This window comes from Calcarisporiella thermophila (genome assembly GCF_041956535.1).
Source record: "Calcarisporiella thermophila strain CBS 279.70 unplaced genomic scaffold VTP21scaffold_4, whole genome shotgun sequence".
NCBI classification, from domain to species: Eukaryota; Fungi; Calcarisporiellomycota; class Calcarisporiellomycetes; order Calcarisporiellales; family Calcarisporiellaceae; genus Calcarisporiella; species Calcarisporiella thermophila.
This window is the reverse complement of record NW_027192194.1, coordinates 1,206,004-1,232,775: the sequence shown is the minus strand read 5'-3', so window position 1 is coordinate 1,232,775 and position 26,772 is coordinate 1,206,004. Positions and strand designations below refer to the sequence as shown.

Here is a 26,772-nt window from a genome sequence, read left to right as displayed (position 1 = left end):
GAGATCGCAGTCACAATAGCAGTCAAGTTGCTGTCCTACTTGAAGCGGAGGAATTTAAATTATTATTAAATATATGGGGGTTGATGCATTCTTAAAACAAAAAGAGAGAGTGTAGTCCACAGAGATGCAAAATAAAAGGGACAGAACAAAGACAATTTGATTACAAACATACATATACAGAATCATATATACTAGATAACATACATAGAAGTGAATTACAGGCGGGGTCCAGCTTCATGGACCTCCGTCGAGGCTTCTGACGCATACAACCTAAAGTTTTCGACAAAGAGGTTAGCAATTTTGCGTAGCTGCTCGTAGAATGCATTCTCGCCGGAGGTGTGTTTCCACACCGAGACAGGGTTCAAAATCTCCGAGGGAACTCCAGAGCAGCTCTTAGGAATCTTCAGATCGAAGATCGGGAAGGTTTCGTACTCCACTTGGGCGAGCTCACCACTATGAATTGCATCAATGATGGCGCGCGTGTATTTGAGCGGGCAGCGTTTTCCAACCCCATATTTGCCGCCGGTCCAACCGGTGGAAATGAGCCATGCATTCGCACTGTGCTGGGAGATCTTATCGGCAAGCATCTGTGCATACTTCATCGGGTGCCAGACGAGGAAGGGCTGCCCGAAACAAGCACTAAAGGTTGCCTCTGGCTCCACAACGCCCTCCTCCGTCCCCGCTATCTTGGCCGTATATCCCGAGATGAAATGGTACATGACCTGCGCGGGGGTCAGCTTGGCCACGGGTGGAAGAACCCCGAAAGCATCGCAGGTAAGTAGGATAATGTTTCTAGGGTGGTTTCCCAGACAAGGGATTTTCGCGTCAGGAATATATTCGATCGGATATGAGGCGCGGGTGTTTTCCGTCAAGGAGGAGTCGGCGTAATTGACTTCGCGGGTTTCTTCGTCGAGCACGACGTTTTCGAGGACGCTCCCGAATCGAATTGCGCCGTAGATCTGCGGCTCATCGGCAGCCTTGAGGTTAATACACTTGGCGTAGCACCCCCCTTCGATGTTGAAGATGCCGTTCTCGGACCAGCAGTGTTCGTCGTCCCCGATAAGTCGACGCTGAGGGTCGGTGGAGAGCGTGGTCTTCCCAGTTCCAGATAACCCGAAGAACAACGTCACATCCCCATTTCGCCCCTCGTTCGCAGACGAATGGAGGGAGACCACCCCAGTCTTTGGCATCAAGTAATGCATCACCGTAAATATGCCCTTTTTCATTTCCCCCGCGTACTCGGTCCCCAGGATCACCATCTCCTTACTCTTGAAATTGATGGAAACACTTGTGGTCGAGGTCATGCCGGTTGTATAGCGATTTGCCGGGAAGGCTCCCGCATTGTAAACCGTAAAGTCTGGCTCTCCAAAGGTCTCCAGTTCGCTGGGTGTCGGACGGATAAGCATGTTGCGCATAAATAGACAATGGTATGCGCGTGCTGCGACAATCCGAATTTTGATGCGATACTTTGGATCCCAGCCCGCGAATCCATCAAAGACATACAACCGCTCGCGAGTGTTGAGATAGTCCACTGCTCGCTCTCGGTTAATCATAAAAACACGTTCCGAAATGGGCATATTAACCGGTCCCCACTAAGAGGAATGGAGAGAATTAAATTTTATTAATGGAAAGGAGCGCGTGCAAGTTTACCCAAATATCCTGGCTGGATTCCTCCTCGTCCACAATACGCTTATCCCTAGGCGAACGTCCCGTCTTCTTTCCGGAGGTGGCGACTATGGCACCCGACGCCGAGATGACGGTCCCGGGTTCACTCCGCAGGGCTTCCTCATACATGACAGGCACAGGAGGATTCCAAAGAATGGAGACTTTGGAGTAGTCAATGTGGGCTTTGTTGTGGAGTTCTTCCTCGACACGTACATTGTGGTGGTGATGGTAGTGGAGATTGGGTGTTCCGTGAATGTGACAATTCTCGAAACAAGGGGTACTACAGCGTGCATGCTGCTGCGAAGCCATTGTTTTCTTTTTGTATTTCGGATAGGAAAATAAAAATAAAACACAGCTAGGATATGGGTGTGGGAGAAGACTGTGTAGTTCAGAGCTTGCTTGAGAGTGAGAAAAATAATCAAAACCCTTACGCTTCTTTTTTATTGCTTCACCGAGTAATTCTGGGCTGAAGGATTTCATCTGAATTCGATCTTTTTTTTTAGCCAGTGGCGTATGATCCATCACTCTATCTTTTCAGTCCGCTTTCGAACTCATATTCTCTTATTCCTTATATCTGTCAATGGCCTTCTCATTTCTGTGGAATCGTACTAGCACTACTTCTACTGATTCGCACCAGAATGGACCAAGCCCAAACGATAGCTTAAATCCGCCGGACCACTGCGAAACTGAGCAAACGATCGTAGCTGAGCAGGAACCTGATCAACCGCAACAGGCTAATGGAGCTCCAGTGAGAGAAGAGGATACGGTTATGGCTAATACATCACATGATGTTATACCCGCTACTGCTACACCGAATGGAGAAGAAAAAAATGATGACATTTCTTCCACGAAAGCACCCCCCATGGCCTCAGCTCAGTCGGGCTTGGCTTGGTTCTGGTGGCATCGCCATTCATCACGTATCTCTCCTCTGCAACTATCCTCGACATCTTCAGAAAGGCTTCTACCAGAACAGCATAAAGAAGAGGCTGGGAAAGGGATCATAAAGGGAGCTGAAGAGCAAGGAAAAGAGTTACCGCAAGGATCTCACAATCAACATAATCCTGTCCCCGCCCCCGAGCCAAATCATTCCCTCACAAAACAGTCCTCCTCTGCCTCCCTCCTCACCGCATTTCTTGCGCACAAGCCGATCTCTGATATATCATCCGTACCCTCCCTTCCCATCGGCCGAGTTTCTGCTACTCCCTATTCTGCAGAACCAAGTCAGAGCATGAATAATACCCCCGTGCCATTTTCTTCATCACCTGCAAAGCGCAATCGATCGGGTTCTGGGTCATCCGTAAGCTCGTGGATGTCGCGCTCGAAAGGGATCGCAGAGATCAGCAATACGAGTGCCGCGGGGAATGTTGTCTCGAAGACGGCAACATTCTCGACTAGTGTTGCTCAGCTGAAAGAGAAAATTCGAGTAGTTGAGGACGATGCTTTATCCGTTAGGAGTGGTAGAAGCGTAGAGAAGCCTATCGAGGCTACTCCTACGGCCTCTACACAACCACCGCCTGCACCTCCTGTCGACGCATCCCAAGGAAAGCCAGAGCAATCGACCGACGATATTCCTGCCGTGCCAGCCCAACAAACGAGAGGGAGTTGGGTATGGGGATGGAAAGGATCCATAGCGGGCAATGAAGTCACCGAGACTGTAGTCACGACAGACGCTTCCTTAACCTTGGAGACTTCGGGGCAAAAGAGGCAGGATAACACCACAACAACGACCGCAGAGACTACGGTTATGGAATCTCAAGCGGAAACCTCCACCACTGAAGCTGAGGACCAGCAAGCTCTCGAGGAAAGCTCTCATTGGTGGCAGTTGTCTTTTTTCAGCAGACGGTCTGTCACCGCCACTGCACACATTGAGCAGCAGGCGGACGCACAAAGCGTCGCAACCACCTCCACCACAGAACCAATTAATAAAGCAGAAATGGCAGACACTTCTAGCAATAAAACGCAGAGTTTGGCAGAGGCAAATAGGCCACTTGTTGCCCCCACCATTGGATGGTTCGGATCAGGATTGCGAGCCGGGGCAAATCAAAAGAATGTAGTGTTGCCGCGGTTCGAGGATCAGTTCCCCAATGCGCGACGTGCGCAGCCGAATACACTCGTGCAATATGCATTCCACGCGGTCAACGGACTCTTCGCTGGCCGAGAGGGAAAATTGTCCCGCTATTTGGGCGGAATGACGCGCACCGATTTAGACAAAAAGTATGCGGTGTTGGCAGTCCATGGGTGGTTCCCACATAAGGTGAGTAGAAGGACTGTACCTCCAACTCCAATTCGAATGCTCACTGACCTGGGGAATTTAATATTGCAAAGTTGGTGAGATCTGTGCTTGGCGAGCCGACAGGAACTTCTGCCCGATTCGCTTTCAATTTCAAACGTGCACTTGCCAATTACTTCCGTGACCATTACGGCGTTGCCATTCCGGATCACTCCATCTCTCAGATTCCGCTCGAAGGCGAAGGCAAAGTCGAGGATCGCGTGCAACTTCTCAAGCGCAATCTTTACCAAAATGAAACATGGTGCCGCAATTTGCTAGAAGCAGATGTGGTGTTCATCGTCGCCCATTCCCAAGGAACACCTGTGTCGGCCCTATTGGTGGAGCAGCTGATAGAAGAAAGGAAAATACAGCCTGCGCGTCAACAGATGTGCTTCTTAGCTATGGCTGGAATCGGACACGGGCCATTTATTAGTTTAAAGAGCAATTTATTTGTGAAGGTGAAAAAAAAGGCTTTGATAAAAATCCTGTATACCCCCCGGTTGCTGATGCAGTATTTTCATCCATAGTATTTTGAAGGCGAAGCCGCGAGGGAGCTCTTTGACTTTATGGATTTCTCAACCGACATCTCGCAAAAATTCCTCCACGCCCTCGATGTCATGCTTCGCGCCAACATCAAGATTGTCCTGGTCGGGTCGATGCAGGACCAAGTGGTGCCGCTCTATTCCGCCATCATTCACGGCATCGATCATCCCGCGATTTTGCGCGCCGTGTATATCGACGCGCATATCTATCAGGCCGACTTCCTCACAGGGCTGATTGTGTTTGCCCTACGACTCCGCAACAATGGAATCTCCGATCATGGGCTCCTTCTACACTTGAGTGAGGCCTTGGGGGGGTCCATCTATAGCGATCAAGCCCACTCGACTATATACGAAGAGTTGGAGGTGTACTCGCTTGCCGTGCGATACCTCCTCGAAGGGCCTACTCCCTCGCATCACAACTTGGGTTTGCGAGCGGGGGAATTTCGCGTCCGTTCGCGCAACAACCCTTTTTATTTGCCATGGGCCATGCGAGGCATCATGGATGATAGAAAGATTCTGGGAGATGACGAGCTGAGACAGGAGCTGGAACGTCTCCAGGCCCAATATGAGGACTGGCAGCCTACCGGCAGACTACAGGAGGTGAAGTTTAGATTAGAGCCGATCCAAGCAATATCCCCCTGATGAATTTTTTTCACACTCGTTTTTGGAACTCTGGACGATAAACCGAACATTGAATATGTCTTTTGATGCAGAGCCTTCTGTTCTTGTATTTATTTCATTTATTCGCTTTCTCTTATTTCCTCGTGTTAATATAGGTTTTTTTCCATATTCATTGCTTATTATTTCTTTTTCTCCTTATCCTATTGTATAAATGTTGACCGTATATTTGCTTAAACTATTTTCAATATCTTCATATTTTTTCCCCCTCTTTTAATCATTTTTATATTTCGATCTTCGAGCTTCTATTTGCCATGTTTTCCATTTTAATATCCGCGTTTGCTCTTGCTGCATTGATTCTTACATGTTTTTTATTTTATTGGGATTATTTTATTTGCAAAATGAACTATCTTATTGGCCATTGTCATAGTCAATCTCTCCAGCTAACAAGAATAGACCTCAGATTGAAGCCTTTTGTTCACGCTCCTTCTCCCTGCAGCGACGGTGATCCGCTTTCTCTCGCAGTAAGAAGCAGATAAAACAACTGGCAAGTTTAGGATATCCAGATCTGGCGGGTGATATGGCTTATAGATTCTTGGCAAATTCTTCTCACTGAGTTTAGGAGAATGCAATTTAATCGCATGCCATTTTGGCTCCACTTTGCCCTAGAATGGCCACATGATAGTTTATGCAAGCAAGCCTAAGATGGTTTTGGGTGAGTGCTTTTTTTCTTATCTACAGATGGCCCGTTCTGCTTTTATTATTTTTTGATTAAGCACTAACACTGGCAAAAGCACAAGCACAGTCACAAGCGTCGAAAACTTATTTTACATAAAGATTAGAGTTATCGCGTCTATTTTTATATGTATTTCTATTATCATTATTTGTCACATCTTGCTCAGAAATCCAAATTCCCACAGTCATCTGAACTGATCTTTGCTGTGAAATAGTTCCCACTTGCTAATAATTAAACAATTTCCTTTCTCTGTCTTGGCAGTCGGACAAATTTCTATCTATTCTCTTCCTATCCTGTGTACCCGCCTTCAGCTGTTACATAGTTCAGAATCACGACTAGCTAATTGCAACATTGACTCTACTCATTTCAGAATAAACTTGTTTCATTCCAAGAAGACTTACCTCAAAGGAAGCAGAATTTCACGTCTTCTGGCACATGAATTCCATCCAAGAAGGGGCTAACCTCCCCTTTAACGTACGACCTATACACTATAGCCTTAAGCTAATACCTAATTTCACCGACTTTTCTTTTGTGGGCGAAGAGATTGTGGAGTGAGATTCCAGAAATTTTTTCTCCTTCCATCATAGATATTCATGGTTCCACACAGATTACTTATGAATCGTTGTTAATAATAGGATTGAGATCCACCAAGATACCACGGAGATAGCATTGAATGCTTGCGACCTTGAGGTTACTGCGGCTACTGTGACAAACCTTGCCATAAAGACTTATCAGAGCCAAGATGTTAGTCAGATTATCCATGAACAAGACCGACAAGTCGTGAAGCTAAGATTAGTGCAAGCACTTCCTTCTAGTTCCAAAGCAAATGTCAAACTGGCGTTTGCGGGAAAGATCAATGACCAAATGCGGGGATTCTATCGGAGCTCGTATAAAGACGCGGATGAAAAAGTGAGGTGAGTTAGATGGCATACAATACACACCATACGAACATCGGAGAATCCCCTAATGTTCTATCCAAAGGTATATGGCGTCGACGCAATTTGAAGCTACAGATGCTCGGCGTGCTTTTCCTTGTTGGGATGAGGTAAGTAGGCCCGAATATCGCACCCCAAGCTCAAGGGCACTAATACGTGTCACCAATCCGATAGCCTGCTCTTAAAGCAACATTTGATATCGTTTTGGTAGTTGACGCACATATGACGGCCCTCAGCAACATGAACATTCTCTCCGAGGTTTCCATTGGCGATTGCCAGAAAGAGGTTTGTTTTGCACGTACTCCTGTCATGAGCACGTATCTGGTCGCTTTCATTGTTGGCGAGCTAGAATATATCGAGACCACCACAACAGGAGAGCCAAACGGCGGTCAACCCGTACTCTGTCGGGTGTACACCCCTCCAGGACTCAAAGAGCATGGGCAGTTTGCACTAGATATCGGATGCAAGGCGCTGGAAATCTTTGCGCAGACATTTGGAACTCCATACCCATTGCCCAAGTACGACCAAGTTGCCATACCCGATTTTGAATCGGGGGCTATGGAGAACTGGGGTCTAGTGACCTACCGAACGAACCTTCTCCTATATGATGAGAGTACTTCCGATGCAAGGCAAAAGCAATACATCGCCTCAGTGATTTGGTAAATTGCATTCGTTCCGAAAATATGTGCGACCGTTGCTGATACTGATCATAGACAATATATATTTTATTCATAAACCTTCTTATTGAAGCCACGAGACGGCGCATCAATGGTTTGGTAACCTGGTAACCATGACTTGGTGGAATGAGCTTTGGCTCAACGAAGGATTTGCTACCTGGGCAGGCTGGTTCGCCGTTGACCGAATCTTCCCAGATTGGGATATATGGACCCAGTTCATTATGGACGTAATGCAGAATGGACTACAACTAGACGCTATGCGTGCGTCTCATGCGATTGATGTCCCGGTGAGCACGGCAGCGGAAATTAATCAGGTAATGAACGGGACACAAAGAACTTTTTTTCCGTATGGGCTAATATCTTTGGAAAAGATTTTCGACATGATCTCTTATGCTAAAGGAGCATCGGTTATTCGCATGCTCAGCGAATGGATGGGGATAGATTGTTTCTTGGATGGAGTTCGGCGCTATCTTAGAAGTCATGCCTATCGCAATGCCACCACCGAGGATTTGTGGCGAGCTCTTAGCGAAGAATTCGACGTGGATGTGGGTTCATTTATGTCGCAATGGACAAGGCAAGTGGGCTATCCAGTGCTGAAAGTGATTGAGCATGAGGGAGGTGAGGTGTCGATCCAGCAGCACAGATATCTCCTTACGGGAGATGTTCAAGCAGAAGAGGACCGGATTTTGTGGTGGGTTCCTTTGAATATTGCGGTTGGTGGGACGTACAATAAAAAGGAGTGGACCAAGCACTCTACCATATTGATGGAGCGAAGTGTGCGCCTGCGTGGGTTGCCTGTGAAGGGAAGTGTGGAACGATACTTCAAATTGAATCATGACCACACAGGTTTCTACCGCGTCCTCTACACATCTAACCTTTTAGCTAGATTGGGCATGGCGGTGCAACTAGGAGAAATTGAATCAACGAGGGAGCGAGTCGGGCTTTTAGCTGACGCGGGGGCACTGGTCATGAGTGGGCACATGCGTACCAGCGACCTCCTCAGCTTGATTTTATGCTATGAAAAGGAGACTGAGTATATTGTGTGGAAGGAGATCACTGGGCGCCTTAGCACACTTTCTAGAGTACTCTTTGAGGAGCCCGAACAAGTGCGCAAGAGTTTACGAGGCTTTCAGCATCAACTCTATTCGAGTTTGGCAAGGCGATTGGGGTGGGACTATCTGGAGGAGGAAGACTACTTGACCACTTTGTTGAGGACCCTCATGCTTCGCAGCGCTGGTCATGCGAACGTATCCGACGTAGTGGCGGAGGCAAAGCGACGATTTGACCGATTCGTCAATGAGAAAGACGAGACGGCTTTGCACCCGAATGTTCGAGCAGTTGCATATGAGATAGTGGTCGCCCACGGAGGCGAAAGGGAATTCGGGGCAGTCCTGAAAATATTCAATGAAGCCCCTTTAGCCGACCAGAAGGTTGCAGCATTGCAAGCACTCGGGTACACGAAGCAGCCTGAGCTCATTCGGCGCCTCCTAGAGCTGACCGTCCAGGGGTCACAAGTGAAGGTTCAAGATATACATCATGTCTATGTTGCTTTGTCCACCTCCTGCCCTCAGAGCCGTGCCCTACTCTGGGAGTTTGTCCAACAGAAATGGCATTTACTCCTTGGTCGATACAACCATTCCATGAAGCTGTTGGGATATGTAGTCAAGATTGCAACAAGCTCCTTCACAACAGAGGCGAAGGCCAAGGAGATTGAAGAGTTCTTTTCAAAAAAGGACACCAGAGAATACTCGCGACATTTGGCACAGAGTATAGAGATGGTTCGTGTGGGAGCACGGTGGAGCGATAGGGATCGAGACGACATTGTCGAATGGCTAAGAGAAAGAAGATTTATGGCGTAAAAAACTAGCAGGACACTTGTTTTTGTGTTCGTTTGTCAGGTTGGATCTGGTTTCCCCTTATTTTTGCTTTTTTTTTCATATTCTTGGCTCTACTTTGTCGGTGGGTCTATTTTGTGTAAGAGGGTGGAAACTTTGAATAATTAAACGGTTGATTACAAGACGTTAAAATAAAATTTCATTTGCACGAGGTTCAATCAGCAGCAGCATTTGCCGTCTCCCTCCCTCTCCCCTCTGGCGAGCTGAGCAAAAATGTATCAGTTGGAGCTCATGTATCAAAGATGATCCAATTTCATATGCTTATTTTTACATCTACCTCAAGCTCAGCGATTCGATCAAATATTCCCAAATCGGAAGAAATTTAATTTATTTTTCCAATCAGGGTAAGAGTGTGACGCAGCGACGTTTTTAATTTAGTTCAAATCAATGGAGCCAGCATCATCTAATATAGTAAAAGCACGGTTTCTCTCCAGAAGAAGTGCTTAATTTAACCCCCCACCCACTCCTGGCGGTGCGTGCTTGATTTAGTCTTTATGAAAAGGCAGGGAGATTTGCCATATACCCATATTTTGCGGGGAACTTTTTTTCGAATGTGGCAATATGTGATTATTAAGGGAAGAAGCAAAAAGAAAATCCAAGTTTTATTAAAACGGTCTGGGTCTTTTCCGCTTCCCCACCATCCCCCCTCCCCCCTCTCAATAGGCGCGGGATGCACAGGGTTATTAGGTTAGCGGAAGCACCGTCTGTGGATGCAAGTTTAAGCACGCTATTACTCCTTACCTTGGGCAGCATTACCATTGCGCTGGTGTGGGTGGAGAGGTGGGGAAGTGGAGCGGGTGGGGGAAGCAACAACAGGAGGAGGGGAAGGAGGGGAAGGGGAAGGAGATGCATCTGTTGAGAGAGTGGGCAGCGCTTTCTAAGGGCTAGAAGAGCTTGGCCAAGCAATTCCATATCGCGAAAGAGCAACGTTCTTATCGACTCTTCTAGCTAGTGTGGCGAGACCATAAACAGAGATCAAATTTATCTCTTTCTTTTCTGTTTTATTTTGCTATGCGAACAAAACTCTCAGGCCTCATTCTCCCCAAATTAATCCCTTAGGATCGGCCCAAACTGCGCCAAAAGTAGCGAAGGATGGACAATGAGGACAAAAATAATTACATGAAACTTTAAATTCCAAAAAGTCGCGGCATTCTCCTTGTTTATCGCCATCTTCTCCAGAGAACAGGGTGGGGAAAGGATTGGCATGGTGGGGGGACACAGCCAGTACGAGGCAACGACGCGTTATTTGGCACATACAATATAAACTTAGACTCTCTGAAACTGCCATCTGTCTCCATCTCATAATTGCAGCTCTACCATTCTCTGAGATTAGCCCCAGAGAGAGAAATAAAAAACGGTGGCGCCCCTCCAGCAGATATATATATAGGCCCATGGAGGAGCACAGCTTTTTTCGGTTTTATTTCTTTTCTTTTCATAGCTTTGTAAATAAGTGTCAGTTGTATTTCGGTAGCCCCCTCAGTCTCCACTGTTTAGCCCCTTATCAGTTTGTCTGTCAGCCTGCCAGTCAGTCAATCTGTTTGTTCGGTCGTTGGTTAGTCTTTTAGCCCGTTAGTTTTGCTTTAGTTCTGAGTCCACTCCTTTCCAAACCCTTTTCCACTCATTTGACATTGTTGGCTGCTTCGCTCTATTCCCATGGACATCCTCGAGCTCATCCACATTGATGACGTGATCACGAAGCCCTTCCGCTGCGAATGGCACGGCTGTCACAAGGCTTTCTCTCGACGCTCGGACCTCGCGCGGCACCGCCGTATCCACAATGACGAGCGCCCATTCAAGTGCTGCATCGGCGGCTGTCGTAAGAGCTTTATCCAACGCTCCGCCCTCACCGTGCACGTGCGCACGCACACGGGTGAGCGGCCTCACCAGTGCGAACATTGCGAGAAGCGTTTCAGCGACAGCAGTTCTCTGGCCCGTCATCGCCGCATTCACACCGGTAGGAAGCCCTACCGCTGCGACATTGGCGACTGCGACAAAGCTTATTCGCGAAAGACCACCCTGACCTTTCACAAGAGGACCTGCCACCACCTTTAATGAAGTCTTGATGTTCAGAGCTGCTCTTCCTCCATGCTTCTACTCTCTCCCACTCTCCTCTAGTATTAGCGCGCGGCATCGAAGAGAGGCTTACCTTTTTATTTTACGTGCATTAATATGTAGATATGATTGTTTTCATAGTATTCTCCACTTTTAATGGTTTGACTGGGTTGAATTTTCTATTGCTTCTCCGGCTTGTTTATTAACATCTTTTCTTGACGCCTCCCTAATGTTGTTTTTGTTTTTCCTTTTTTTGCTCTGGTGCCTGTAATTTTATAAGAGTGGGGAATGTGGCAGACTTCCCCTCTCTTCCAATGGTGGAATAAAAGTGGCCTTTGCGCATAATTCGGCCGCCATTAACCGGCCCCAATAGGCATGTTTACCAAAGCATTTTAGGGTTGCAGGGCAAGGCGCCCTAGGACATCCAGGGTTAGCGTCAATGTTGCGCCAAGTTGATAGGCTATGTCGACAAAGTTAGGCTCCGGCTGTCGGACAATTCGCGAGAAAAGGATAATTCCAAGGGCACGTTTTAGATAAAAAGCCGGCAGCGCCATGCTTGGACACTTCTTTGGGAAAAAAAAAAACCAATTATGTAAAGAGCACGCTATTGCACCCCTTTGCTACGCCTCCTGAGCGATCCTCGGCCAAGAGAAAACTCCTTATTAGAATATGCTCGCATTCAGAAATAAAGCACCGCAGCGACAACCAACCCGGTACAGAGACTCTTACTACAGTACCGGCTTGTCGCAATCCTTGGAGCATGTAGAAATGGTCTCCCATCTGACCATGCGCTTGGACTTCGATACAGAAAAGCATGGAAGAGGAAATTTATTGGCGAAATTGCGTGTTTGCAGTCGCCCACCGTTATTGGCCAAATTTAGTTTAGAACCGAATATTAATGAGAATCAAAAGGAACTGTGGGGGAGAGTGGTTCGAGAATGCTTCCATGGTCGTTTGTAATCACTTCCCATAGCTTCCCATCTATAAGTTATCTGCGAGCCATCGACTAATGAGCTTTTTTGAATATGCACTCACAAGTTTCAAGGTAAGGGGCTCTTGCGCATGCTTTCACCCCTTCCCCCTATGGTTTTCTGAGGCTCTTGGAATTCTTTGGAACAGGCGTTATGCGAGGTGGCCGTCATCACAGGCTCTGGCTTCTTCTTAGCCAGGCAAGGCCTTCTTTCTAGAACGGCCCAGAAGGTATCCGTCCTCTGTTCCATCGTCCCGCATGCTAACCCTCGCGGCCTCTAACCCATCCCATTACCTGGAACAGAATCTCTCCAACGTCAACTTTTATATGTTTTCTCCATGCTTGCTCTTTGCCAAGATCGCGCCTACCCTAACCCCAACATCGTTTACCGCTCTTTGGCCGATACCAATGTTTTACGGTCTATTTTTCTGTTTAGCATGGCTCATTGCCCAGGTTGGGGCGAGGATCTTTAAACTCTCGGAAGAGCATCGGCGTGTTGCCACCGCCGCCATTGTACTGACTAATGCGAATTCGCTGCCCATCGCGCTGATGCAAAGCTTGGCGCAGAATAGTGCCATAATAGGAGAAACCAGAAGTGGGCAGGGAGTAGAAAGGTAACCCCTCCCCCCTTGCTCCCCTTGGTCCCGCGACGTCGACTAACACGATTGAATTTTTGAGCAGAGGCCTGTCCTATGTCATTTTCTATGGTATATTCAGCAATCTTCTGCGCTGGAGCTATGGATACAAACTCCTCGCGCCTCCCGAAAAAGCCGAGCCATACCCGTTCATCTCTCCAACAACGTTAGAGCAGCTTCCCACCGAGGTAGCTAGAAAACAACCTTCGCTACTCAGGGGCGAGACGGACCCTCTTCTTGTATATAGCCGTCCTCAGCATCCACGCACTCGTTCTCTCTTACAATCCACTAAATCTTGCATTTCGAGGATCATCCACTCGCTCCTCTCCTTTATGAATCCTCCTATCTATGCTGCATTACTGGCCATATTAGTTGCACTCATCCCAGGGGTACAGAAATTCTTTTACGACCCCAGCTATCCCGTCTACGCGAGCTTCACCAAGGCGATCGAAGCCTGCGGGTCGGCTGCTGTTCCCCTCATCCTCGTCACGCTTGGAGCGCAAATCAACGACTTTTCTGCTGCTCAAGTCCATCCTTCGCCTAGCTCCCGAAATCCCAGAGAGGTGGCCTTGACCGTGAAATTTGTCCTCGCTGCCCGCACCATTATGCCCCTCATCATCATCCCTCTGGTGGCGCTCTTCTCCCTCTTGGGCGAAGGGGCTTCCCCGCTTGCCCACGATCCAGCCTTTGTGGTGGCGATGATATTACTGGGATGTAGTCCAACCGCTATCAACCTTATCCAGATGGTCCAGGTGGAGAACACGTACGAGGAGGAGATAACGCGGATTCTTTTTTGGAGCTATGGAGTGCTGGCCATCCCGCTAATGAGCGGGGTGGTGATGCTGGCATTATGGCTCGTAAACAGCCTGGAGAATAGAGAATAATATCTTTCTTGGAATCTTAATGGGATGTCCCCTTGGAAATGTTTTTGAATACCTATATGTTTTTCTAATTGCACCATTTTTTCCCCTCCTTCTCCGATGTTCTATAACCTTCACAAGTTATCTCATGGATATTAATATAATAGGTTTTAACCTGTTGTTGAATTAGGCGGGACTATGATTACAGAGAGGGGGAGGGGAAGGGGAAGAGGATGGGTGTATAGAGATGGAAATGGATGTCTACAAGAATAGCGAGGGGAGGAGGTCACCGTTTTGCGTATGGGGCAAGTCGTTGGACCTCTTTCTTTTTCTTGGTCGTCAAAGTTCTTTCCTAGGTATCAAAAACAAAGTGTGAATCATCCCGGTCCCCTTGGCCTGGTGCACACCAAATGTTGAGATGCTCACCTTCCACGTGCTCTTGCGCAGCTTAATGGGCCGGTTTCCCACATATTTACCATTCATCTCTCTGAACGCGCGCACAAAATCATCCCCATCTCGAAAGCTGACAAAGCCGTATCCTTTACTCTTGTTGGCCGCTTTATCGCGGATCACCTTGGCCTTCAAAAAGGAGGGATATTTGGAAAATGCTTGAGCAAGCATTTCGTCGGTGACCTCCTTCCCTAGATCTCCGCAGAACAGCCGAAAGTCGTCTAAGAAGGGAGCGAAAAAAGTGTTAGTAAAATGCACGCGAGAATGCGAGCCCAAGCAAAGATCCTAACTCTCGTCCCATTCTTCCATGGTGGGATCCTCCCAGATCTCCCCACCTGCAACGCGCATGACTTTCTTTTTCTTCTTCTCGGCGCCATCCTTCTTCCCCTTCTTATCTGTGCCTGTGCTCGATGTTGTTTTTGGAGCGGCAGTGAAAGGATCTACAATAGGTGCGTTAATATCGTAGGTTGCGCCGCTCGAGGATTCGCCACCTTGAGCGTAGTAGGAGGGATCATAGTAGTTGTAGTTGGCGTAATATTGCTGATAGTAGGCGGCCGAGTTGGGATCGTAGGAGGATGGATCAGCATAGTATGCTGCGGCATTAGGGTCGTAGCCGGTATTCGGATCGTAATGATGATCGGCCATGGTCGAACTGTTTATACTGGGCTGTCGAGTTTCGTTATTTAATTTTTTGTAGGGTCTTTGGGTGGCTTAACTGGTATTTGGAGCAATCATCTGTCGCCAGCGGTAAATTTTCACTATTATTTTATTCTCCCCCTTGACTCTCGCTGCTTTACCAAAAAGTAGTTTTTTTTTCTGTCTGCAAATTGGTGGAGGCTCGATCCTTTCTTTATACTCCGGAATAATATAAGATGGTAAGTGATCCTTTCTGGGCTTCTTCATCAAATCCCAGAAATCTTTCGTCCGGCGGCGCGATTGCATCCATTTTGCATCATCTCAATTTGTATCCTCTCTTCTATTTCCGCTTCGATAGTCTGACACTCCCAAGGGTACCGTTCGCCGCCGTGCCGTCGCCCGCACCTCAGCTGGTTCTGGCTCTTCGTCATCAGGTGGCGCACATGGAGGTAGCACTTCGACAATGATGAGGATCTATACCGATGATTCTCCTGGACTTAGAGTGTAATGATTGTCCATCTCTTTCTGGATGAATGGTTATGTACTGGATAGTAATTCTGCCTCTATTACGTGTAGGGATCCCGTTGTGGTTCTTGTGTTGTCTCTGGCGTTCATTGCTTCAGTATTTGCTCTTCATATCTACGGAAAGTTCACAAAAGGCTAGAGAGTAGATTTTCATTCCTATTTTCTTGTTCGAATAGTATGGGTTTTTTGTGGGATGTGTAAAAGAACATAATAATAATAAAACATGTTTATTTTTTTAATATGTCTATCCCCATTCTCATCTTCCAGTATTTCTTTTGCGAATGGAGGTAATGCCTCGAATAATGGATGAACACGTATTTTTTTTATTTTCGAATAATTGAGAAACTGGGGAATAGTCACGCATATAGTTTAATTTTTCTTATCCCACTATCCTGCAAATATTCCGAAGCGATTTGAGAAATGGACCACAGCCATATGCATCACATGGGCCATGACATGGATCCTTCCATGATGTGCTCGATGAAGGTAAATGCTCCTTGACACGCATTCAGAGTCTATTATGATCCTACGCTTAGCTCTCTTGGTTGTAGATGATATTTAACTATGACCTTGAGGGGGTCTGTGTTGTTTTCTCTTGGTGGAGAATAAACGGCGCCTTTGACATGGTGTTGTCATGCCTTGCTGTAGCTGCATTGGCAGTGGGATATGAATGGTTGAAAATGCTTTCATCTCGATATGACCAGCAGGTCACCAAGGTAATCCTCTAGTTTTCCTTGGCAAAAATAGAGAGGGATTCTCTTAATACCCATTCTTCGTGCAGTCAAAGAAGGGCTACGTGGACAGCGAGTCTAGCAGCAGTAGAAGACACAGGTAAACTGATAAGCGCCTTATTTGGTGGTCAAAATCCTCACCGCTTGGTATCTGTAGCACAAAAAGACAGCAGTTATGGAGGAGCATATGGTACGCGCTTCTCGTTGGTTATTCCTTCATGCTCATGCTCGTTTTCATGACGTTCAACGCTTATCTCATGATAAGCATGGTGGTTGGCACGGGCATAGGATTCTATTTGTTCGGGGGTGAGAGTGCGGCGCGCTCGATGGCTTGCCACTGAAGCAAGAGATGCTTTTGCCGGCGCTAACACGTATTTGTGAAGTGAGTAGGCTAAACTTTAGAGGAGCCGGAGCTCCAGGATGTTTAATTCTATACTATTGCCAATGCACTCAGGTGTATTCTGTGTGGAAAAGCGAGCTCAGCAAAGCAGCCCTATTGTATTTCTTCCGACCGAATCTAATAAAATCCTGCCATCTCCAGCTTGTAAATTGGGTGGAGTTGAATTAAAAAAGCAAATGTCGGCACAAGGTAGAGCTCGCCCAAACCCACACATCAGGCCTGATTTCTACTCGTGTTTGTGTTGCCCTAGGGGGAACACGAGGGATCAGCCTGATTCCCCATCAGTAGGACCCTGGAGGGGGCCCTAGACCCTTTTGAGTGCAAATACTCTATGCCTCGGGCGATTCTTCTCCCGAAGCGGAAAGAGGGATATTGCACGCCAAGTGTATTGGCCCGAGTAGATAAATACAAATCGTAATACCACTCTCTTTGGTAAATGCAATATATCTCCTCTGTCTGGGAGCAACCTCTCTATCCGTCTTTCACCGCCTCTGTAAAGCATGCAATCGCACCCCGCCTATCGACGCCATTCCTCCGAGCCTACTATTTCCCCACTTGCACAGATACATTCCTCTCTCCAACCGCGCCGTCAACCGTTGGAGACCCTCGACCAGCCGGAGACGCTAACATGGAAGCAAATCCGCACCGTCCTAATAAGTTCGGTTGGGTTTTTCACCGACGCGTAAAGTTCCCTGACACTCCTCTTGTTTATGGCAATAGACCATGGGACTCATGCTGGTGTCTAATCTATTTATTATTCTTAGTTATGACATTTTCATTATGAACCTCGCAGTGCCCATGTTGGGATATGTTTACTTTGCGAATAATAATGGAAAGATGCCAGCTTCCATCGAAGGCCCACTCAAGGGTATGGTGACGTTTGGATCGCTTATTGGGCAGATTATGTTTGGATGCATTGGCGATGGTAATTTCACCCATGCGCCCCAAGATTCCGTGTTCGATACTAATGTCTGATAAATGCGGCAGCTTATGGGAGAAAAATGGTTTATGGTGTGGAGCTGATTATTATAGTCGTGTCAACCCTATTTTGTGCCACATCAGCCTCGACAGTGCGCGGGCTCTCTGCGATATCCTTTTTGTTCTTTTGGCGGTTTGTCCTCGGAGTTGGAATAGGGGGAGACTACCCAATGTAATAGTGAAATGTTTATTTAGCTCATGTCTTCAGCCCAGTGCCTAACCCCTCTACTCTGCCAATAGGTCCGCCACCATTACTTCGGAGTGGGCCATTCGCGGCCGTCGGGGTCAGATGATGGCGGTGGTCTTCTCGATGCAGGGAATCGGCAATTTTGTCGCCTCGCTCGTTACCGTGCTCCTTCTTCTTGCTTTCCGTGGCGCCATTGAAGCTGACCAGTTCAACATTGACTATGTCTGGCGCATGTGCATTGGGTTGGGTGCGGTACCGTCGATGCTAACGGTGTATCAGCGGTTGGTTTTGCCAGAAACCCCGCGGTATGCCGTGGATGTTCTCAACGACATGGAGCTTGGGGAGATGGCCTATCAGAGCGTGAGAGTGCCGAAGAAACAATGGAAGAAGATGCAGGAGAAGAGGGGGGAGCAGCGGCAAGATCAAGAAAAGCCTCAGAGCCAACTTACCCCGCGAGAGGCAGGAGGAGAGTTTCGAGCTGAACCGGAAGAGGAAGGTGGCGATGACCGGAAGAAGAGAAGAGCATCCCACCGCAGATGCGTCCTCGACCACTTTGGTCGCTGGGCCAATTTGAGAGTGCTCATAGGCACAGCAGGGACGTGGTTCTTGCTCGACGTGGCGTTCTATGGGCTATCCCTCAACCAGGCTTTCGTTCTGAACGCGACCGGATTTGCGGGGGGGGATGACCCATGGAACGATTTGTTTCGACAAGCCGTGGGCAACTTGATCATTTCGGTCTTGGGCGCGATCCCTGGCTATATAACCTCGGTGTTCCTCATCGAGCGAATGTAAGTTGGCTGGAGTGTCCTGCCAGCTGTCCTCCTTCAGAGAGCGTGAACTAACCCTAGACGCACCTCTTTCTGTCCCAATGTAGAGGCCGCAAGCCCATCCAATACATCGGGTTCATCATGCTCGCGGTCATCTTTTTGGTTCTTTCGATCTTCTTTCGCCAAATCCACAACAATACACCCGCGCTCTTCGTGGTTCTCTTCGCGTTCCTCCAGTTCTTCTTCAACTTCGGCCCCAATACCACCACCTTTGTTCTTCCCGGCGAGGTGTTTCCCACCCGCCTGCGCGCCACGTCGCATGGGATCTCCGCCGCGTTTGGAAAATTGGGGGCCATTGTCTCGACCTTTGGTTTCAATTCGTTGGTGGAGCATGGGGGCGCACCCGGCCAGCACGCGTTCTTGCCACAGACGCTGGGCATTTTTGCGGTGGTAATGCTGTTGGGGGCGGCCTTGACTCCCCTTATTCCAGAGACTTGTGGCAAAGATCTCGATTATTTTGAGAAAGACCACGCAAGAGAATGGGAAGAGCTAGGATGGCTCAGGGAGGCAGGGTGTATACGGTTGTGGAGAAAGATTTACCCCAAATTGTTAAGGAGGGGGACCGCGATGAAAAGGCAACCTTGAAGATTGGATCTCAAGCACAGAAAGAATGCTGATATACCAGCATTATATCCCTTTCTATGCAAATATTGGGACCCCCACTGACCCAAGGCTGCAGCATCCCTTTTTACTCCCTTCTTTACTCTTTACATGCCTCATGGTTTATTTCCAAACTCCTTTGAGTTGCGGGGCATAGCACCAAGTTACCTCTATTCTTGATGTAGCCATTGTTTCTAGAGGGCACATTCCCAAGCCCATGCATAATTAAAAGGGCTCAAGGGTTTGTGAACAGAGCCATTATCAGAAAGGCTCGACTGATGCATGTGCTGGTGGGACTATGTCCTGGTTATGAGGAGTTCCGAGAATCAGGAGTTGTGTGACTCACCACGACCGTTACAGAATTCAGAGTTCATTAATAATAGCACACTGAAAAAGAATCCATCTTATCAATTAGCGAAATGTATTATTATAATTTACTAGGATCTGTCGTCTCCATTCTATGAGCGAGGCAGGAAGAAGGCAATCAATGATCCCTCTAGCCAATGGGAATGTTGTCGGGTGGGTAATTAGCCTTCAAAGCCTGCCCATTGATTTCTGGCAAAATAGAGGTGCATTTCGACTTTCTTTTTTAGTCATCTTTAAATCTTAATATCTAAAACGCCTCTTTTGTTCTATTCTGTTTTTTTTTTCTCTCATTTCCATTGTGGATAAATCATTTTGGTCTTTTCACGGCGTGGCAGTAAAAAATAAAAAGATGTCAGAATCATGCCCCGAAGACCATCCAAAAACACCCTCGATCAACCAGGAAGAGCAGCTTCGGGAGCAATCGAACCTGTCGGAGCAAGTGACGTCTCCTTCACTTGTTACTCTCACACTGCTGCTTGTGTCGGGGAAGCGCTCAGCGTTTGATTTCACGACACAACAGACAGTAAAGGAGGTAAAGGAGGGGATTTTGGAGCAGTGGCCAAAAGGTAGGCTGATAGAGGCGACTACTTGCAGAGAAGATCTGTAATGACTAATTGTCCCCCGTAATCCCAGAGTGGATTAGTGAGAAACCGCCCTCTGCAAGTAATCTAAGACTTTTACACTTGGGGCGCTTCTTAGATGACTCCACGACACTGGAATGTAATCCATCCTCATTACTTGTCTCTCATGATTCTCGAGAAACTCATATTGGATAATTTTTATTATTTACAAAAGCCAATGGGATCAAATCGGGTCAGACTATCGTTCACTTATTAATAAGGGGTAATCTTCAGGATGACGACGATGGTAAGTTCTCTTTTCCGCTTGCTGGTTCTTAACCTACTGACGTTTTACTGGATTATAGACCTTACTAAGAAGCGGCCATCCTCAAAATGTGGAATGTGTATAGTGCTATAATATGGCTTTACCCTTTTTTTTCGAACTTACTATTCCGGGTTTCCGTTTGCTTATTTTTCCTGCATTTGAATTGTTTTTATGCTTTCTTTATTTTTTTAACTGTTTTATTTATATGAGACTAGCTTATTCTTTTTTTTTTATCTCTATATATATTTCCTTTCTACTCTACTCTTTTCCCCCTTTTTTCTTTCGCTCTCTTCTGGCCTGTATTATTTATAAAGAGAAGATATCCTCCGTATTCTGGGTTGCAGTGTTCTGTTTGATTTTTATCTTTCTTTTTTCTTAGCTTGTTTCTTCTGTTCACTTTCTCTATCTTAACACTCCATTTATTTTTTTTTCTCGATCTTTGCTTATTTTTCTTTGTCCTCTGTTCTTTATTTTTCAGTTATCCAATTTGAAAAGCATCATTTCTTTGAATCTATCACTTGAGGAAGACTGTAAAACCCCACACATCACAATAAAGTCGCCAAGTGACGTGAAGTCATATGACCATAATACCATCTTTGGCCAGTCATCGTTCGCCTAAAACCTATAGATTCCATTCTACTTGGGAGTTACCATATTAGCCGATATACTAGGGGTAAGGGCTGCTCCTTCTTCCTTCTCATCCGTTGTTCTCTCATTTCCTTGTTCTCCCGGATGGCGACCTCCTATAAGCAAACGCCCCACAGGCGTGTCCCCTTCTCCACCAGTGACGAAGACGATTCCCTCAGTGATGGTTGGGTTCGGACTTCTCCCTCTGCAAACCTGGTGCATGCTGGCGGCCAATGGGCGAGCCTCAGCGAGGAAGACTGGAATCTCCTCTCGCCAGATGCACTCTCTTCACCCTCCATCTTGTCACCTTCGACAAGTGAAGCAGATCACCCCAATGATTTGGTCACTGAGGAAAATTATCATGAATTGAACGGAGTCGAGAGCGTGGGGGCGACAGAGAGGGAGATGGACGAATTATCGTTAGACGCGCTGAACAGAAATAACGGCCCCGGGGTAGACCATTTGTCCCTTACCCTCTCGGCATTCTGGCAGGATTTATGTAAGGAAATCTTGGAGATGCGCAATTTCGGCTCCAAGCATCCGGTAATGATGGGATGAACTCGATCATTAGCATTCGCGATCGATTCTAATTCGTGATCATTGTGAAAATAGGTGGATGGGCCATCATTGGCATCCGTCGAACAAGCCCTTTCTCACCAAATTAGTCGCTCAGCCAGCAGTTCCAATCTTTCGCCTCGTGTCGAAGAAGCCATTCGGATATCGCTGCTTCAGGAGCTCGAACACCATCGTGAGCAACAGCTTCAGCAGCATAAAATGAATAAATGGTCTTCCCTGTGGGCATCGGGACGACTGAGAATGCTGCTGAAGGATCCCAGAAAGTAAGGATGCATGACTGAGTCTTTCAACCGCTGATCGCGCTAAAATAGGGTTTTCCTTAGCTTCCCGATTCTGCTACTGCAGACCGTCTGCGAGACGATTGCCAGCGTCGGCGAATTTCTCATCAAACAAGACATGCTCGTGGCAGACATCCTTGCCTCCGTGGCCGCTCCTCAATCCGGCACTTCGGGCCGCCCTCATTCGGATCGTGTGGATGCGCTTCTGAATGCACGTAGGAGAAAGATACGGCGAGCACTGAGCGAATGTGGATTAGATGCTGGCGAGAGACGTCATGTGCTTTGGCGAGTGAGGAGCGAGGAAATTATCGCTTAATACTACCATGGTTGAGAAAACTTAGATGCCTCTTTTCTAAACTGCCTTACTATTTTATACAGTGGTCGTGTGCTCGTTTACCCTTTCTTGGCTCTTATTTTGTCCACTTTTCTAACTTTGTCCTAGGTTTTTCCTGACTTCATTTTTTTTTTACCCTATCCATGGTTTTTCTATCCATTTTGTATTCATTCGCTTACTCTTTTTCCTCTTCTTCTTCTTCTTCTTTCCCATTTTCATAAATTCGCATAGTTTACTACTCCTTGGAGAGTACTGAAGTTTGCCACCCAATGACCCAAAGGCGCAGTCACCTTAAAATGCAACGCGTATTGTTTTTTTTTATTATTTGAATCGCGAAATTTTTATTTCCAGTCTTGTAGAGCCAATTGAGTATTGTCAGGGACTTTGACAGAAATGCCAAAGACAGTATGCCCAGCAGACCGTTTGCCAATCTAGTGATGTGTTGCACTGGACTTGATTTCCATGAAAAGGTAATTCCATCTCTTCCGGTCTCTGCTGCAGCTCTTGGTCACTTATCTCGCCATGTTCCCCAGATCGAAGTTTCTCGAAAAGTAAAGGAGCTAGGGGGAAACTGCGATCCTAATTTCACGCGGGATGTAACGCATGTAGTAGCACGAGCCGTTGGCTCGGAAAAATACAAGGTCTGGGCTCCCATTCAAGAGAATGATAAGTATCAAACATGAAGTGAATTAACTCCACCCATGGTGTTGTTGGTGTTGTGGTTGCAGGTTGCTATCCGATTTAGCGTGAAAGTGGTGAAGCCTGAGGCGATCTTTTCTATCTATGATCGGTGGCTCACAGGCGAAGAAATTGATGTACCCAAGGTAAATGTTATCCCTCTCTCTATAGTGTTGGGCTCTGCTAAAGCCTCGATGATGTTGCCAGATCCTGGAGAAATACCTCTTGCCTCCCTTCGCTGGACTCACCATCTGCGTCACTGGCTTGAATGGCGCCAAGCGTGAAGAGATTGAGCAGCTCACACGCGAGAACGGCGGGGCGTACAGCGCCGATCTCACTCGTGCGGTGTCGCATTTGATCGCAAGTTCCCCCACGGGGAAAAAATACGAGTTTGCGCTCAAATGGGGCATCAAGATTGTAAATCTCCAATGGTTTGAGGATAGCCTAGACACAAAGGGTAATCTACTGATTCTCTCTGGGATGATGGGGAGGGGAAAACTCCTTTTTGAAAAGAGTGGCTAATTTAATGTCCATGGTAGCTTGTGCCGATGAACGCAACTACCAATTCCATACTGAGGACCACGATCCCGTTCAAACCGTCGAGAAGCCTCTCACCTCGCGCCAGACTTCTGCCCTGCCTGATGCAGGCTTACAGGGCCAGGACATAGCCACCTCGAATAACTTCTACCTTGATGGATGCCACATCTTCTTGGGTGAGGGCTTCGGCCCTGATAAGACCCTACACTTGAAGAAAATAATCATGGAGGGGGGTGGGCTGCGGCACTTGGAGTATCGGCCTAGCGTGATCACCCACTTCGTTATCAGTGGGCAAAAGCCGACCGCAAAGTAAGCGCCGACCTCGAGACACCCTTTATTGAGGACTCTGCTAATTCGACGATGGATGTATTTTTTTCTTCTGCTCTTTAGTGACATGCTTTTAATACGCTCGGGAGAAAAGAGGCCTTGCATTGTGCGGGAGCAATGGTTGCGTAATTGTTACCGAGATTCATGTCTACACCCCGTGGAGCCCCATCTCTACAACCAAAATAACCAGTCCTCCGCGTCGAATACACGGCCGACCACCTCGACCACTGCCGCCAATCCCGCCAATGGAAACCAGTCTGATCAATTGACCTCGGAATCTGAGACATTGAAGCGAGCCAACCCCTATGCCGAGCGCGCTGCTCCCATTCGGAAAGCACGAAAATATGATTTTGATGTTGCCGATTTCTGGGAGGAGTTGGCAGCACCCAAGGCAGCTGACTCTTCAAAAGCAAACCCAGCTTTTCCAAAATTTGGAGAGGGATTGCTTGGGCCAGCTCCAATGACGAGCAAGACAAGGGAGACGGCTGACAATGATAATGCATCGAGTGTAGTCCCTCCATCCGTTCCTGAGAAGGCGTCGGGATTAAGGAGAAGCTCGTTTGACACCTCGGACAGAAGGACTCGAAGCGAGTCTCGTACCGAGCAACAAGCCGATACAAAATTGCAGCGGAAAGACAATCGCATGGGTGTGGGGGAGGGCGAGGACGGAGAAGATGAAGCCCCCACGCAGCAGGTCTGTGGCGATCTCTTCCAAGGGATGTATTTTGGAGCCGCAGGGTTCAGCGATATGCATATTGAGGTGCTGAATAGGGAGGTTACGCGACAGAGAGGGGTGTTCTTATTGGCGCCATCGGAAGTGGCACGACACAAGGGAGCGTACGTGGTGGTTCCATTGCGAAGGTTGGTATTGATCCACTTTAGCGCCTCTGCTATCTACCTTGAACCAATCGCTCCACTTATGTGCTTGAATAGTGACGTGTCTCAATTCGTTCTCCCTGAGGGCATTGTGGTTACCGAGTGCTGGCTTGAGCGGTGCTTAGAAGAGCAGCGTATCTGTTCTCCCGACGAGCATATCACCTTTACCCCCCTCTCCGTGTCCGTCCCCATTCCCGGGTTTGAGCAACTCTTTATCAGCATTAGCGGCTACACCGGGTTAGAACGGGAGCACATCAGGCGCCTCGTTACCCATCTAGGCGCCCGGTTTAGCGAGACCTTTTCGCGACAAAACACGCATCTATTATGCCCCGCCCCATCAGAAGGGCTCAAGTATACCCGGGCCCGCGAATGGAAAACCCCCACCATAACGTTCGGATGGATTGAAGCGTGTACGCGACAAGGTATGATGGCGAGTCTAGCGGGGTTTTGGGTCGGGCCGCCGCAAGAAACGGAAGCCGGCTCCAAGCAGCCCGTGCCGAACCACGGAGAAAATGGGGAGTCGGAGAACAATCGGGCCCAGAACCAGCTGGCGCTGCACCCTGATGAAGATCCGTTTGAGGTTACAGAGGCAAGTTTATTTTTATCCTTTTTTTTTTTTCTCCATCAGAGCCATTTTCTCATGATTTTTACTTTTTTTTTTCGTGTCCCTTGCAATTTTGCCACTTCTAGAGAGAGAAAAGCGGCTCTTTCTCCTCCGGCCTGTTTTACGGGGTTACCATCGTGGTGAGCAGCCGACTTGCGAATCGTGCGCAAGAGCTCTATGACGCTGCGGCCCCCCTTGGAGCCCGGTTTCTACGCACGCTGGACGACACTACCACGCACTATATCCACCAGGGCACGCGAGCGAATGAGCTCTCTCGGGAGTTCCGGATGGCGAAGCAGAAGGGGATCTTTATTGTGTCTCCGTATTGGATATTTAGGGTAAATTTCCATGATGCATGCAGTGTTGGTTAGAGACGGATGGCCTTAATTTGTGCCCCACCCCCCCTTTTCCATTCCCCACTAGTGTAAAGAGGCGGGCGAGCGTCTGGACGAGCGCGATTTTCCGCACACGTACAACCCGGATAAAGTCTTGAGCGTGACGACGCAGGACCGCACCGAGAGCTCAGCCAAACCCGCGTCCACGGCTGCGCGTAGGGGCAAGCAGAGCGCTTCATCACAGTCGAAGGGGGCGTCCGCTGACGCAAAGGCGGGTGGGGCGGGGGTGACGCGCGTCGACTACTCTGCCGAAGTGGAGAAGTTGATTGAGCGGGCGAACAAGGATCGACGGATGCGCCGGCGTACGACCCGAGCCTCGCTCCGCAGTGTGCCTGCCGGGGAGGAGGAGTCGGAGGGCGACCTGAGGGATTCCTCCGCGTCCCCCGGCGGCCGCAAAACACGGCGACGCGCAGGAGCAGAGAACGGTGGCGGTGGTGGTGGGGGGAGCACAGGGGGAGCAGGCAAGAGCGCGGGTGGCGAAGAGGGGCTGATACAGACCCAGCCGGATGTGGTTTACGACGATCCCGAATCCCGGCAAATGAAGGAGATCCTATTGGACCAGCTGCAGAAAAACAAGCGACGTCGCGTGTAGAGACATGCAAGACTTGAACCTTTGTATTCTTCCTATTTCACCCACTATTATTTAATACACTGCGGCCTCCGCCGCGCGAGAGGGGGGCGGCCGGGGAGGCGGGGGAGGCCGGCCGTAGAACTTTGGGGAGAGGATTGCAAATGAGGCTGCATTGCTATTCATAGCACCAATCTGCATGCACCGCTGCCAAAGCCATTTTCCTTAACGGAACATTTTCCCCGTTCTTTGCTGATCGCCCGCCATTGGCCGATCTTGCCTGGATTGAACTAAGGTTGCGACCCGGGGGCCCATCTGTTGGATAACGAATGTTTTGTCCTGTTTTATTTTTTGCTAGCTGATTAGAGACCTTCGTTTTACTTGCCTCACCCTCTGGCAGGCTGCTAATAAAAATAACAGGGACGCTTTCTTTTCCCTCTCCAAGGCCTTCAATCCCCCTTGATCCGGCCCGCTCTTGACATTCATTACCTCTCCATCTGGCAATCTGCCCCATCACTTACCCTCTCTCTCTC

General features: G+C 48.1%; 12 protein-coding genes across 12 annotated transcripts; 9 read left to right on the top strand and 3 right to left on the bottom strand.

Annotated features, from left to right (window-relative positions):
- Positions 1–215: 215 nt before the first annotated feature.
- On the bottom strand, positions 216–1,974 carry VTP21DRAFT_8787 (uncharacterized protein; the record flags this gene model as incomplete). The annotated part of the gene is made up of 2 exons (XM_069399675.1): positions 216–1,592; positions 1,651–1,974. The coding sequence occupies 2 exons, from the start codon at positions 1,972–1,974 to the stop codon at positions 216–218; spliced, it is 1,701 nt and encodes a 566-aa protein (XP_069255069.1).
- A 271-nt stretch (positions 1,975–2,245) lies between these two features.
- On the top strand, positions 2,246–5,118 carry VTP21DRAFT_8786 (uncharacterized protein; the record flags this gene model as incomplete). Its single annotated transcript, XM_069399674.1, has 3 exons — positions 2,246–3,919; positions 3,991–4,392; positions 4,462–5,118. The coding sequence occupies 3 exons, from the start codon at positions 2,246–2,248 to the stop codon at positions 5,116–5,118; spliced, it is 2,733 nt and encodes a 910-aa protein (XP_069255068.1).
- A 1,147-nt stretch (positions 5,119–6,265) lies between these two features.
- On the top strand, positions 6,266–9,301 carry VTP21DRAFT_8785 (uncharacterized protein; the record flags this gene model as incomplete). Its single annotated transcript, XM_069399673.1, has 6 exons — positions 6,266–6,381; positions 6,466–6,744; positions 6,812–6,875; positions 6,940–7,424; positions 7,516–7,756; positions 7,814–9,301. The coding sequence occupies 6 exons, from the start codon at positions 6,266–6,268 to the stop codon at positions 9,299–9,301; spliced, it is 2,673 nt and encodes an 890-aa protein (XP_069255067.1).
- A 1,605-nt stretch (positions 9,302–10,906) lies between these two features.
- VTP21DRAFT_8784 (uncharacterized protein) lies at positions 10,907–11,943 on the bottom strand (the record flags this gene model as incomplete). The annotated part of the gene is made up of 2 exons (XM_069399672.1): positions 10,907–11,383; positions 11,812–11,943. The coding sequence occupies 2 exons, from the start codon at positions 11,941–11,943 to the stop codon at positions 10,907–10,909; spliced, it is 609 nt and encodes a 202-aa protein (XP_069255066.1).
- A 455-nt stretch (positions 11,944–12,398) lies between these two features.
- On the top strand, positions 12,399–13,878 carry VTP21DRAFT_8783 (uncharacterized protein; the record flags this gene model as incomplete). The annotated part of the gene is made up of 4 exons (XM_069399671.1): positions 12,399–12,434; positions 12,509–12,589; positions 12,663–12,973; positions 13,041–13,878. 4 exons carry the CDS (start codon positions 12,399–12,401, stop codon positions 13,876–13,878), a joined length of 1,266 nt encoding a protein of 421 aa, XP_069255065.1.
- Positions 13,879–14,140: 262 nt separating this feature from the next.
- VTP21DRAFT_8782 (uncharacterized protein) lies at positions 14,141–14,949 on the bottom strand (the record flags this gene model as incomplete). The annotated part of the gene is made up of 3 exons (XM_069399670.1): positions 14,141–14,206; positions 14,281–14,525; positions 14,595–14,949. The coding sequence occupies 3 exons, from the start codon at positions 14,947–14,949 to the stop codon at positions 14,141–14,143; spliced, it is 666 nt and encodes a 221-aa protein (XP_069255064.1).
- A 227-nt stretch (positions 14,950–15,176) lies between these two features.
- On the top strand, positions 15,177–15,604 carry VTP21DRAFT_8781 (uncharacterized protein; the record flags this gene model as incomplete). Its single annotated transcript, XM_069399669.1, has 3 exons — positions 15,177–15,179; positions 15,299–15,444; positions 15,517–15,604. The coding sequence occupies 3 exons, from the start codon at positions 15,177–15,179 to the stop codon at positions 15,602–15,604; spliced, it is 237 nt and encodes a 78-aa protein (XP_069255063.1).
- Positions 15,605–15,885: 281 nt separating this feature from the next.
- Positions 15,886–16,537, top strand: VTP21DRAFT_8780 (uncharacterized protein; the record flags this gene model as incomplete). The annotated part of the gene is made up of 4 exons (XM_069399668.1): positions 15,886–15,951; positions 16,017–16,181; positions 16,247–16,296; positions 16,354–16,537. The coding sequence occupies 4 exons, from the start codon at positions 15,886–15,888 to the stop codon at positions 16,535–16,537; spliced, it is 465 nt and encodes a 154-aa protein (XP_069255062.1).
- Positions 16,538–17,096: 559 nt separating this feature from the next.
- VTP21DRAFT_8779 (uncharacterized protein) lies at positions 17,097–19,173 on the top strand (the record flags this gene model as incomplete). The annotated part of the gene is made up of 5 exons (XM_069399666.1): positions 17,097–17,278; positions 17,361–17,521; positions 17,584–17,746; positions 17,815–18,549; positions 18,636–19,173. 5 exons carry the CDS (start codon positions 17,097–17,099, stop codon positions 19,171–19,173), a joined length of 1,779 nt encoding a protein of 592 aa, XP_069255061.1.
- A 730-nt stretch (positions 19,174–19,903) lies between these two features.
- Positions 19,904–20,532, top strand: VTP21DRAFT_8778 (uncharacterized protein; the record flags this gene model as incomplete). The annotated part of the gene is made up of 4 exons (XM_069399665.1): positions 19,904–20,120; positions 20,188–20,274; positions 20,350–20,421; positions 20,480–20,532. 4 exons carry the CDS (start codon positions 19,904–19,906, stop codon positions 20,530–20,532), a joined length of 429 nt encoding a protein of 142 aa, XP_069255060.1.
- Positions 20,533–21,171: 639 nt separating this feature from the next.
- On the top strand, positions 21,172–22,236 carry VTP21DRAFT_8777 (uncharacterized protein; the record flags this gene model as incomplete). Its single annotated transcript, XM_069399664.1, has 3 exons — positions 21,172–21,609; positions 21,679–21,905; positions 21,966–22,236. 3 exons carry the CDS (start codon positions 21,172–21,174, stop codon positions 22,234–22,236), a joined length of 936 nt encoding a protein of 311 aa, XP_069255059.1.
- Positions 22,237–22,661: 425 nt separating this feature from the next.
- VTP21DRAFT_8776 (uncharacterized protein) lies at positions 22,662–26,263 on the top strand (the record flags this gene model as incomplete). Its single annotated transcript, XM_069399663.1, has 9 exons — positions 22,662–22,724; positions 22,788–22,895; positions 22,983–23,078; positions 23,140–23,389; positions 23,472–23,778; positions 23,860–24,657; positions 24,730–25,261; positions 25,363–25,614; positions 25,700–26,263. 9 exons carry the CDS (start codon positions 22,662–22,664, stop codon positions 26,261–26,263), a joined length of 2,970 nt encoding a protein of 989 aa, XP_069255058.1.
- Positions 26,264–26,772: the final 509 nt, after the last annotated feature.